At 42.8% G+C, this 12,201-nt stretch overlaps 2 protein-coding genes across 4 annotated transcripts; one reads left to right on the forward strand and one right to left on the reverse strand.

Moving 5' to 3' along the window:
* Nucleotides 1-106: 106 nt before the first annotated feature.
* Nucleotides 107-9,770, forward strand: LOC119722488 (tctex1 domain-containing protein 1-B-like). Of its 3 annotated transcripts, none has more exons than XM_038192638.1 (2): nucleotides 107-268; nucleotides 8,752-9,770. In XM_038192638.1, the coding sequence occupies exon 2, from the start codon at nucleotides 8,842-8,844 to the stop codon at nucleotides 9,451-9,453; it is 612 nt and encodes a 203-aa protein (XP_038048566.1). In that variant the 5' UTR covers nucleotides 107-268; nucleotides 8,752-8,841; the 3' UTR covers nucleotides 9,454-9,770. The 3 variants fall into 3 exon arrangements, with proteins under 3 accessions (XP_038048566.1, XP_038048564.1, XP_038048565.1); XM_038192636.1 differs by having other exon boundaries at nucleotides 8,755-9,770; XM_038192637.1 differs by lacking the exon at nucleotides 107-268 and adding an exon at nucleotides 2,505-2,859 and having other exon boundaries at nucleotides 8,755-9,770.
* Nucleotides 3,420-4,657, reverse strand: LOC119722274 (somatostatin receptor type 1-like). Its single transcript, XM_038192317.1, has one exon. The coding sequence runs from the start codon at nucleotides 4,655-4,657 to the stop codon at nucleotides 3,626-3,628; it is 1,032 nt and encodes a 343-aa protein (XP_038048245.1). The 3' UTR covers nucleotides 3,420-3,625.
* Nucleotides 9,771-12,201: the final 2,431 nt, after the last annotated feature.

The following is a 12,201-nucleotide window of genomic DNA, read 5'->3' on the forward strand; positions in this document are numbered from 1 at the left end:
TGAATCAACTGACTTGATTATGTGGCGGCAGTGAACCATAAGCCAGCCTGCTTGGTAACGAGACCACATGATCACTTGCCTACTTAGCGGTGTCATAATTTTGCCAACACTTCGGTTTTTATAACTTTATGGCGGCGGATCGTATAATGCCAGGCTGATTAAATCGACTAGTCTGTCCTTGCGATTTGGCCATTAATCGAGTCAACCAGAATCAACTGTGCAGAGTTTCATTGTTGGAGATAAACCTAGAAATACAGTCCACTGAGAGGTGAGTGTTCCAGATTAACTAGTGCTTGAAGCGCATCATGCATGGCAACTAATATAAACGTACTACGTACACGAACTATATTCATAAGATGGAATTTGAGTCTGGGTGATATACGGTACATTCAATATTGTTTTTTTCCTTCACCGGCGTTTATAAACACTTTAATATACTTGGTGTTGTCCCGAGTGACTGTGAGGAGCAATTCACAAACTACTCGGTGGGACTCGAACCCATGGCCTTCCGTCCTCTTACTTGATGTGCAGATGTCTTACCACTTGACCAGCCTGGGTCGGCTAGCTGGTTCGAATGGCAGCGAGTACCGCAACCAAAGCATCGCTACGGGGGGGGGGGGTCCCCCAATGAAGAATGGAGAAGGAAGGGGAAATTAAGAGGGAAGACGAAAGATGGAGAATGTTAATAATTAACACTGCCCAATGTCCCGCGAAGCTAACATCCCGTTCTGCAACCCATGGCAGTGGCGCACCCAAGGGGCCGGGGGAGCCTCGGGGGGCTTGAGCCCTCCCCCAGAGGTTGTCTTCTTTTTTGTATTTAAGGCGGGCCCCGGACCCCACGCCTTCAGAATATCGAGGAGCGGCTTCGCGCATATACCCCCCCCCCCTCCCCCACTGGGATCAGAGAACGGGCCTGAACAAGCTATGCGCGCTCGTAGTACTGAACGTGTACACGCAGTTTTGCGACGAGCAAATGGTAATGTTGAACTTATCCCACTGAAAATTAAATCCATTCAAAGTATGATCAACATGTGGAGGAAATAAGAAATGGAGTTAAAGGATCATTATAGGCGGAAATTATCAATTAGGCCTAATTTCATTTTGCGTGACGGTCCGTCGGCAAATTTCACGATGGCAACCCCATTCAAAATGGTCTAGCGTGCAACGCCCGTGAATTTGCGTCGGATCGAGGAGAAATTCAATGTTTGGTTTTGCCAAGGCTTCACCGACGTATTTTTTAGACCAAATAGTTTGTGATATTTTTTTTTTACTCACGATCACTTGGGACAATACTGAGTATATGCATGAGTGTTTATAAAATACGTCAATGAAGGCAAAACCCAATTGGCTACACAAACTGTTTATCAGAGCTCCCGATGAGTTTTGAAAAGTAACAACAAATACATTTTTGTTTTAATAAATGAACTTGCTGTATCTGCTGATCCCATTTCCAGAGGCACTTAGAAATTTTAGGGAGATTAAAGGAGATTTGATGTGTTTCTTTCCATTAGCCAAAATTCAGTTGAACTTTTAAGTTTTTATTTTTAAACCAGGCGAATATTTTGCGAAGATATATTCAAACATGTGGCTTGTAAGAAATTTGCCTTCATATTTATTGGTAATAACCGTCTCTTCGAAAACATCACTTCCGACCTATTGTTTTGAGTTCTCCCAACAGCTCGGCTGCGTGTGGGTGGGCCGGCCGGGAAAGGAGCTTTTAATATACCGCGGTGTTAAAATATAACCCTATACACTACAGTCCCCCCCCCCCCCTTCCCTCGGGAGATTGTCATAACCCCAAACAAATATATCACCTCTATACAAACTATACAGATCCGTTCACACAATGACAAACTAGAAGGCACTCAAAGAGCGCAAACCTCCGCCAACGGGCTTAACAATTCCCCGCCATATTGTCAGTACACCCAAAGACATATTCACATAAATTGTGAGGAATCCTTTAAAAAAATCCTGGATCCAGACCCAAATCCGGATCACTTCCAAAATCTAATTTGTACTTGTACCAAGTGACCACTCCTAAAATAAATTTCATGCAAATCCGTCTATAACTTTTTGAGTTATCTTGTTAAGTGTCAACCAACCAACCAACCAATCAACAACCAACAAAATTCGATGAACCTCATTGGCGGAAGTATAGTAATCACAAGTACATGTACGTAGGCCTATATGCCCCAAAAGTGCGAATTGCCTTGTTTATTTCTCCATGGTAATATCTGTCACTTAAATATCCTTCCGAATCACTCATGTTTCCGTTATACATTTTGTCTGCGAGAGACCTTGCTTTTGTCAATTTTACATTCTGTAAGGATCTAATACCGAGCCCATGAGTTAAGTTGAATTCATCGCAGTGCCGATGAAAAAATATTGTTTGCTATAAATCACTGTTTCCGTGGTAACGACCAACGCTGTGTTTGAGGGCCACGACTTCACCTCAGCGATGAAAAAGACACAACGCGCAATTCACAGTTGAATGTAAAACGGAACAAAATGTGCCATTACGTGGACGCCCAATTATATTCGGTGCCAATTGGCCCTGGGTCCAGAGCGATTGTGAGCCTCAAAAGGAGTGAAAAAACACTTTGAAAGTGTCAATAAACTAGAGTGACTATAGATGTTCTGATGTGGGCCGTATTTGCTTTGTGTGAAACTGGAAAAGGAGGAATGAGTGTGACTTCAAAGACCTCCATCGTGCATCAACACTAACGGCGTGGGACCAAAATAAAACAAGTTTTGACTCTACTTTGGAAGCAGTCATCATGGGCCATGGCCGATCTCGTGTAGGCCACTTGTAGCTCGCTTGACACACTGTGCTGTTGTACTTTCTACTACGAGTTTGAGGTACGTGCACCACTCGTTTTTTGTTAAGGTGACCGAAGGGCCTATTCGAGAGTGTAATAGCAAGTTCCTTTTACACAATACTCATAATAATATACTTGTCATCATTTCTAAACTAATTAAAGTACGACCAGCTGAAGGGTCGACCTACTATATCAGATATCTGTACTTGTCGCGCTTTTGTTAGCTGTTACCACGGCACTGCCCTCTTATAAATTGTGTTAGTGATTTGAAAATAATTACACAAATGCACCAATTTCTTGCTAGACTACCCCTGACACATGAATCATGCGGTGTTCAATATTTATATCTTGTCCGATTTTCTGGTACAGCTTTCCTTGGGCGCTGGTGTCTTTTTAGTGTTGCGGTGAATACACCAGCTAGCCTACCATTGTACCCCTACTGCTCGGATAACTGTAATGTTTTCCTCGGAAAGTACAGATTATCAAGATCAAAACTCGATGTTACGATATTTGTTCGCATCGTGTTCCCACTTGTTTCTTAAAAATCCATTTACACCAAAGTGTGGTGTTCTTTTTGAAAATCAGTGAGCATCTTTATGCATCCTCCGTAAGCCCTGCATTGCCATAGTCCGACAGTCTCCTGAAGATGGACGAAGCACACCGTTCGAAACGTCGACCAGTTGTTAAGAAGCACACGAATAAACTCCTCAGATATAATGTGTACACTTCGTGTGTATAAACTGCAAACACCGTGACTTCCACTCTATAGCAGGTCCTAAATGAAAACACCACTCAGTGACAACTCATCAACGTCGAGCCATCTCGGCATCCACGGCGTTGCTACCGCCGTGCTCGTCCAAACAAGTGCAGAAAACCGCCCTCAAACCCTTCCGGAATTTCTTGTACTTCAGCTCGTAGATGATGGGGTTAACCACCGAGTTTAGGTATAGCAGGAAACTGGTTATGCCACTGATGTACTTGAAACTCTCTGTATCACAGAAATCGAGTGTGCTATCGCTTGTTGGGTGCAAGCACAAAATGACACAGATGCTATCCGGTGTCCAGAAGATTATGAGAGTTCCCAGGACAATCGTAAGCATGCTGATGACATGCTGTCTAGCAATCACGAGGTCATAAGCTGCTGCCTTTGCGCGTTGTAAGTTCAGGGCTTTCGCTTGCCTTTTGAGGGTAACTTGTATTTTGTAGTAGGCCAAACTCATCAATATGACGGGCAGTATGTAGGTGAATGAAACCATCACAACACCAAGCAACACGGGGAATGCTGGATGAGGGTACGTGATGTCAGAACAGGCTTTGTCTGGATCATCACTGGCGCTGATTGTGAATATAAACGGTAGAGACAACAGGACAGAAAGCATCCAGAGCAGAGCGACGAGCGTCTTCATCTTTGTTGCTGTGACTCTTCTGGCATATTGCAGTGGATGTACGATAGCTATGTATCTTTCCAGCGTCACCACGCAGAGGTTGTTAGCGCCTGCGTTGGAAAACGCCCAGATGAGAGACTGGGACGTCACAAGCCGGCAGAATAGCTCCCTTCCAAGGGTGCTCGCTGGAACGAAGTTTATGATCGTACACCTGCCCGAGGCAGAAATGTAATGGAAAAAGGCACTGAGACATATCAGCATGTCGGCCACAGCTAGATTCACCAGCAGGTAGTTCGTCATGTTGTGGAGAAACCTGACGCGAAGGATGACGAAGCATACCAAGAGGTTTCCCAGGAAACCCAGGACTCCTGCCGCCGCAATGATCTGACACACCCAAGCATTTGTTTGCGCCTCTTCAAGACTTATCAATGAAGTCGCATTTTTCGTCGACATTGTGGCTTTTTGTGTGTGATCTAAAACATCAGTTTAAAATCAAGTGTCAGTAGGTATAGCTATTATTGTTCTAGAACTAACGCAATGCTCTTGAGATGAAGTCACTGGCAGTTGGATGCAGGGGTCCTCCTTTGCAAGCGAACTCGTTATAAACGTTATTTAAAAACGACAGCCAGGCCTGACCATCATGCCATTATGCTGACAACATCGCAACTTCTGTCTGTCATTTCGCTCGCTATCTGTCGTTGCAATTGGGCGTGTGTGCTTGATGGATCGAACCGTGGCTAGTGCGCTCGAGGGTTATTCACGGATGCCGTGGTTACCAGATGTGCTGATTCGTAACTTAATTTCCAAAGATGTGGCGTCTCGGAGACACGCTCGAAAATAGTCGACTTTCCTCAAAAGGTGGCAAAATATCCGTCATGTCATATTGATCAGACGTTGCGAACTGTTACTTGCCAGTTTATCCCGTTTAAGCAGTTGTGCCCAAGACCTGTCGTTGACTTATTTCTGTCTCCAAGTTCTTGCTGATAACAATGAGGAGGTTAGTGTTTCAGTCGTTGCATCTCGACTCGATGCAATCGTAAGTACCCTGTACGCACTTCTCCATCGTCACTGGAAGATGCTGAAGTTAATGATTTCCCCTTGTCTAAACAGAGGTGATGACGCGATGATAAAACAAGAGAAAGATGTTCGAGGGCTGCCCTTGCAATGAAGATTGCCATCAACGCGCTGTGTTTAATGTGCTGTCAAAACATGAAGATAATTCTTGAAAGAGTAAATTTCACCCGCTTCTTTTGTCTGATATCTTGCTTTTAATCAAGATGGGTAGCGGAGATGGGAGAGGTTTGGTGCGTGCCCTGAATCCCAAACGAGTCCCGTTGTAGGCCATTGTAACTATAGTTGCACTCGTATGTTAAAAATGTCCGAGCTGTTAGGGTCTGAAAGAGAGAGTTGTATAATTGAGTTTAATTGGGAAATGTGTCCAAGATCCACGCAAGGTGTCTGCCACATCGTTTTCGATCGAGCCTCTCTCAAGGCAGTTGTCTGAAGAAGAATTTACATGCGCGCATCGGGAAGATACAATAAGTTATGACTCTCCAGTACGCTAGTTGTTTGTCCAAAATACACGTCTTACTTAAAGTTTGTAGGGGTGTGTGTACTTTTGTTTTTAAAGGAGATTCATCCTAAATACGATGCCAGGTCTACGTATGTGTCAAGAAGCCATGGTGGCAAATATAATTATCGTCCAGCTTTAAAGCATATTTTCGATCAAGAAATGATAGTCATGTTTGTGTTTCTAGTGAAGTTACAGTCAGATCTGAGAGCATCAAGACTAACAAGAACTAAGATCGCAACTGATTTTCAGACTTAAGGTGCCTTGAGGAGTTAGCCAGTGTTGGAGTCGAGACTTACAAGTCTTGATGATTTGGACATCGAAAACAGGACGAGAACTACAGTCCAAGAAAAATTAGACAGCGAACCATGCAGAGAGAACCTTAACTGTTTTTACCTAAAACCTAAAAAGGAGAAGTGGAAAAGGCTTGGAAATCTTCAACGTTTTCCCTGATAAGGTTTTTAATGGGGTTTCTGTTCGGGAAATTTGACCGTGACTGCCATTATACGTAAAGGTGTTCCGCGGATGTTTGCAAATTAATTTTTTGTTAACGGATCTCGGGTGCTTTATGCGATCGTGTTGTTTTTATCTTGCAAATCGCTGTACAATACACTAGTTCTCCAATCGTTGAGTTCATAGTATAGACATTTGGAACCATTCGGCACTCTGCTGTGTTACTGTTTTATAGGATACGAGTCATAGGTTATCAAGTGTAAACATAGTACCAACGGGCATTATGTAAATACGCTAGTTTCACTATCACGAGTACTTGTGATCAAATTCTGAGCACGCACCACCTTTCTGGCTGTGGACTCGTCGTAAACAGCTTCACGCTTTTGCGTTGTTAGTACATTTTCTTGAAAGGTTGGTTTCGTTGCCATAGCGACACAGATAGCAGACGTGCTGTTGACTTCCTTTTTAGCGCCATTCTTGATTGGTGAGTGAAGGTAGGTAAATGAGGCATGTCATACGTTGGCGCTACTTATCTGGACACGAAGATTTTGCTCGGTTTGAAATCGGCAAGAGGTATCAACAATTAATCACTTTACTAAGTGGGCCTTATTCACGAGTCGGCCATATTGGATTGAGAGTGAGGAAAAATCTTGAATTTTGGAACTTGTGTAGAAAAATGAAAGCAAGTTAATTACTCATTAATTCCAGTCTGATTCAATAAATAATTTAAAATTTGTAATTAAATGTTCCCTAATGTTTAAAGCCAAACTTTTTAAAAATGACATTAAAATAAGGCTGCATTATGCCTGCATAAAATAGTCTGGCGCCATCCCATTTAACAGTATAAGCAATTAATGAAACACTTTCAGAGAACTCGACAAAAATGGCCAACTCATGAATAAGGAACATTCATCTGATATGATTAAGAAACCACATCTCAGACGTAAAAGAAATTATCTGCAAAGCGGTTATACTGCCTCGCTTCGGTGTCACAGTCCGGGGTTAAGCTTATCATTTCACCGGAATTAAAGGTAGAAACCGTTGCTATGGAGACGATACCTTGTCGACGTGGGGGTTCAAACTCATTGCCTTTTCATTTCATAATGTTGGCACCTCGACGGAACATGAAATGTCTGGGAATACATTCTAGCCTTGCGAGGTTGTTTATAGAGTCAGTCTTCGGGCTTGAGTTCCTACTGCGATCCAGATGTGTTGCGTGCTGCGCTAGGGTGATTGGAAAATCCTGGCTGTGGGAAAACATTCTTACATTTTGTTACACAAATGTGTTATGCAGGCTTGGTCGTGTAGATCTATTTTTAAAGAATCATGTTGTTCAAAACTTTGTTTCACCTGAAGTTGTGGTTACACCAAAAATCCAACTTTTTTTCTTAAGAACATGTGAGTTTATTCTTTATTTAACACAGTCTTTTCTACAGCAACACAGTTCGTTATAGTCCTAAATAATTTGGACATGGAGGCCTATAAAGCACAGTTACAATGGAGTATGTAAGGTTGGCAAATGTGTTACTATATGGACGAAGCTATACAAAGCTGACGCAATTTCATCGAAGGTTCACCATATTGGCGTTAGCCTTTACAAGTTTGTAAAGATCGGGAGTCCCATTTATTATATATAATCACGGCAGACTTGTTGTTCCGTTTCGCATCCTTTGTCGAATACTAAGGGATCGTTGACACTAAGGCCAAACCATTGTGTTGAGAGCGAATCGATGCTGGTCGATCGATTCTGGAAAAGTGGCGAGTGGTCTCAAGTAAACCCTAGTAATCGATTATTGGTTGTGATCTTCTCATAACCTGTAAACGGAACGTGACAATTCCTTGAAACTGTTTTTCGTGCTCATAGGCCGATAAGGCAGTGGTATATATTGTCCAAAATGTCACATTTTTGGACAGAGAAATCTATTTTAACCTGGAAAAGAAATAAAACAATAACTGTTGCAGTCACCAAAAGAGTGACGTTACAATTCCACACGGAACTTTTCTTATTTCAATCCGACGAAAGCAAAAGGTTTGCTTACGCCTGTCCTAGCTGAACAAAACACTGCCCACTTGCAAAGATGGCTTTTGTGAGTACGTACTTATATAACCTTCCACCTATATTATGAAGCATTGTCCGGATTTCAGTTTGCATCGCTGCTATTTTCCTTGCATGATATAATATTTTGAATGCTCATTCATATTTCTCAGGGTTGGTGACACGGGTATATACACCCTACGAAAGTTCGTTTGACCTCGCCTTGTTTGCCATAACTACTATTCGTGGTAGGAGGTGTATAGGGTATAAAGGTTTTCGTTTTTTATTATTTGGCCATGAAATAAAACCAATCGCATTGTTCGGTTTTTAGAAGAGAGGGAGACCTCCAACCTACGGAGTAGAGCTGATATTTTATTGATCAAAAGGGACGGCTTTGCTGCTCAGTTTGTGGAACGAACTGAGAATAGGGGTTGAAAGTTTGAATTCCAAAATTTTATCATCTGAAATTTTTGTTTCCGTTTTCGCCAGCAGATCTTCATCTGTAGTTAGTACGGTTGTAACATTCTGTGGACCACCCGTTGATTGACTTTCACTGGTCTACGAGAGTTGTGTCTGACGATGGCGGCCCTGAACGCCCAGAACTTGGAGAAGTTGAACCGCCAGGATGGCAGCGTCAAGTCCTCCCGTCGCTACTCCATCGTGTCCCGCAAGAGCTCCATCAGCCACTCCACCACGGGGGACGGGGCGGCCAGCACCCGCTGGCGGCGCCTGTCCCGTGCCTACTCCACCTCCATCGGTAATCCCAACTTCCGCGTGGCCACCGTGCGCTCCACCGACACGCCAGCGGCGGCTAGCAAGCCCTTGGTCCGCTTCGAGAACACCTTCAAGATGACTCCGGATCCCGGCACCCGGTTCGTGCCAGGGGAGGTGGAGAAGATCGCCCGGCAGGTCTTGGAGGCCAACTTGACTGAGAAGACGCGCTACGAGCCTCGTACGTGCTCCATCTTCACCCAGCGGATCGCCGAGGAGATTAAGATGAGGGTCAAGGAGCTCAAGATCCCTCGCTATAAGATCACGTGCCAGGTCTTCATGGGGTCCGTGAGCGGTCAGTGTCAACAGATGGTCAGCCGTGCCGTCTGGAACACCGACACCGATAACTTCGCTACTTGCACGTACCAGAACAACTCGCTCTACGCCGTAGCGCTGGTCCATTGCACTTACTATGAGTGACAAACTATACCATTCTTCATATCACTCATCTTGCTTAAAGGTGCTGTCTCGTCCTGTACAGTTTTCGAGGAACCACTGGTCCTCCATACAGAACGGCGCTCTATGTTAATTCTCTTTACATGTTGACGAGGATATCATCTTTAATGTTTGATTGGCGCCAATTTCAAAACAAAACAATGTTAGAGGCTGTATAAGTAACTTTTTAGAGTGTAGGACAGTGTTGTCCCAACATTCAACACAGACCTCAAAACACTGAGAATGATGTGAGAAACCATGGGTGTTGTATTATCATTAGAATAAAATACATTACCCGGACTGAAAAAAAACCTGGGCCCAGTTTATATAGTTGCCAGTTCGAATATTGAGGTTCGATAGGTGTTAATGGGGAAATATTAATTAATGGGCTTTTATTATGTCTGAAATTGCTGACAAAAGTCGGTGGATCAGCTAGTCTGAAATGATAAGCTGTCTATTTAGGCGAACCGCCTCACAAGACCGCAATAGTCGATCCGTCCGCTTTTTCTTCTAACTCGTATTATGTCCTGCATTGCAGTACATGTATTAACTATTATGCTTGCAGCAAGTAACATGCAACAATATCACGAGGAAAGTTTTTAAAAATCTGCACACCTTTGAAAAAAAATTTGCTTTGCAAGGTTGCTCCACGTTTCCTGGACAATTGAAATTCGCAAGTTTAAACTTGTTTCTATATCCCCTTCGTATTGCAACTAAAACATTTTGCGGTAGGTTTACATTTAGTACAGCTTACGGCAGATATAGGTGATGCTTACGGCAGATAGGGATTGTGCCTTTGATGATACAAGCATGGCATTTGGCAGTAACTTAGTGTGTCATGAGAAAGATATTTGGCTATAGGGACATCGCAGATTTGTCCTTTGAAACATAATTATAGTTAGAATGACAAGCAATGCCAGCCACTGGATTTTGATAACTGATTGTGCCATGATTTTGAAATTTTTTAAAACTGCTTGTTATTCAATTATATTTTTATAGGACAAATCTGCGAAAGCCCTATGGCCAAATATCTTTCTTGAGACATACTGCTCTGACTGTGTGCCAAATGCTATGCTTGTATCGTCAAAGGCAAGTTCCCCCAAATATTTCCCCTATCTGCTCCACTATTTTGATGATTTGCATGGTTGACGATTTTCACTGCAAATTGAAGACAGCAAATGAACAAAAGTACCATCTTTAATGGACCGATCCATTAAGCCCTCCCACTGCGCACGTGGACAAATTAACACGTGCTCCTCTCCAATGCCACACTGCATTTTCCTGCCGCGCGCATCATACGCGCGTGCACGCATGTCGGACTTTTGTGCACGCATGTCGGACATAAATCACGGATGTGATTGGTCAGAATACCATAGGGCGGTGCTTACTGGATCGGTCCATTACGAAGGTAACTTCGAATTCTTTTTGAACTCAGCAACGCAACTACAAAATCATATCGCCACCAAGTGAATATCTTGATGTGCTCAGGCATGCGCAGTTAAATACCGAACTTAATTTCATTGATATGACAAAATAATTTGACAGTCACGAGGCACGTCTGAAAACAAAGCTACGCACGTAATTCGCACGCAAGTTTGTATAATATTTTTTTTTTTATAAAATGAATAATTTTTGACTATGCAAAACTAAATGCATTAACAAATTTTACTATGGTATGTTCAAACTTAAAATACTCCAAGCCTGTGGTTTATGCACAATGTATAGCATTAGATTTTGTCATAATTCTATGTCTGAGACATATATTGATAAAGATTGATTGGTTATATATCATTCGGTCAAATAAAGTTTACTTCATCGCTTGAGATGAGTGGTTGGACATATATATGTTTCATATAGTTCTGCCAATAAAAACAACATGACGGACATGGTGTCTGTTACAAGCCCCTTCCCCACTCCCTCCCTGGTCCCCTTCGAAAGCCCAACTACGTGTTATTATTCGTGTGTCGATGTACGAAGTATTCTGAGGATAGTAGGCCAGTAAATCAGTCCGAAATCGCCCACGTTGGTGTGGACGGTAAATGACGATTTGCATGCCCTCAAATTCTTCGTTATTTGAGCACATTGTGGGCCATGAACTTGAGGGTTTGTAAAAAATATGGGTGGAAGCCGTGCACAGGACAGTTCTGTGCAATTTGGATAAAATTGGAGTCCTAAAAGCGCTCTATTTTGCATGGAGTGTAGGCGTCGTTTTTCAAAATGGCGATGGGCTTCAGGACCATTTAAAACGGTGGTCATCTTCGGATGGAAATTTCTCCTAAAAGTCATCTGTTAACCCCCGAAAATCGAAAAGAAAATGAAAGATGATGAAATTAGCTTTAATTTGATGTGTGTCTTGAATACCTTGGAGAGTTGTGAGTATTTTTCCTGAATTTTTGAAGTGGGGGCATTTATCATAGGGGTCTATGGCAGTTTATTTACTGGTGTGCAAACTAAAGGGGGACATGCGCGCACACTGCACTGAGACAAATTAACAGAATGAGGGCGCTATTTATGATTAACGGCGATTCGAAATATAAAGTTACAATGTATCGAAACGCATTCATGGAGGCAATACACAGTAATAGTTTCGAAAACGGTTGCGAACCCACCTTCCATCAGTTTCAAATGTTTGTGTGTTCCCGAACAGTTTCTAAAACATAAGCATTATTACCACAAAAAAAAATACAGGGCGTTCTTTGTTTTCTGCTGGCTGGGGGCGGGGGGGGGGGATTT

The sequence above is a fragment of the Patiria miniata genome, unplaced genomic scaffold (genome assembly GCF_015706575.1).
Source record: "Patiria miniata isolate m_02_andy unplaced genomic scaffold, ASM1570657v1 HiC_scaffold_15, whole genome shotgun sequence".
Taxonomy (NCBI): Eukaryota; Metazoa; Echinodermata; class Asteroidea; order Valvatida; family Asterinidae; genus Patiria; species Patiria miniata.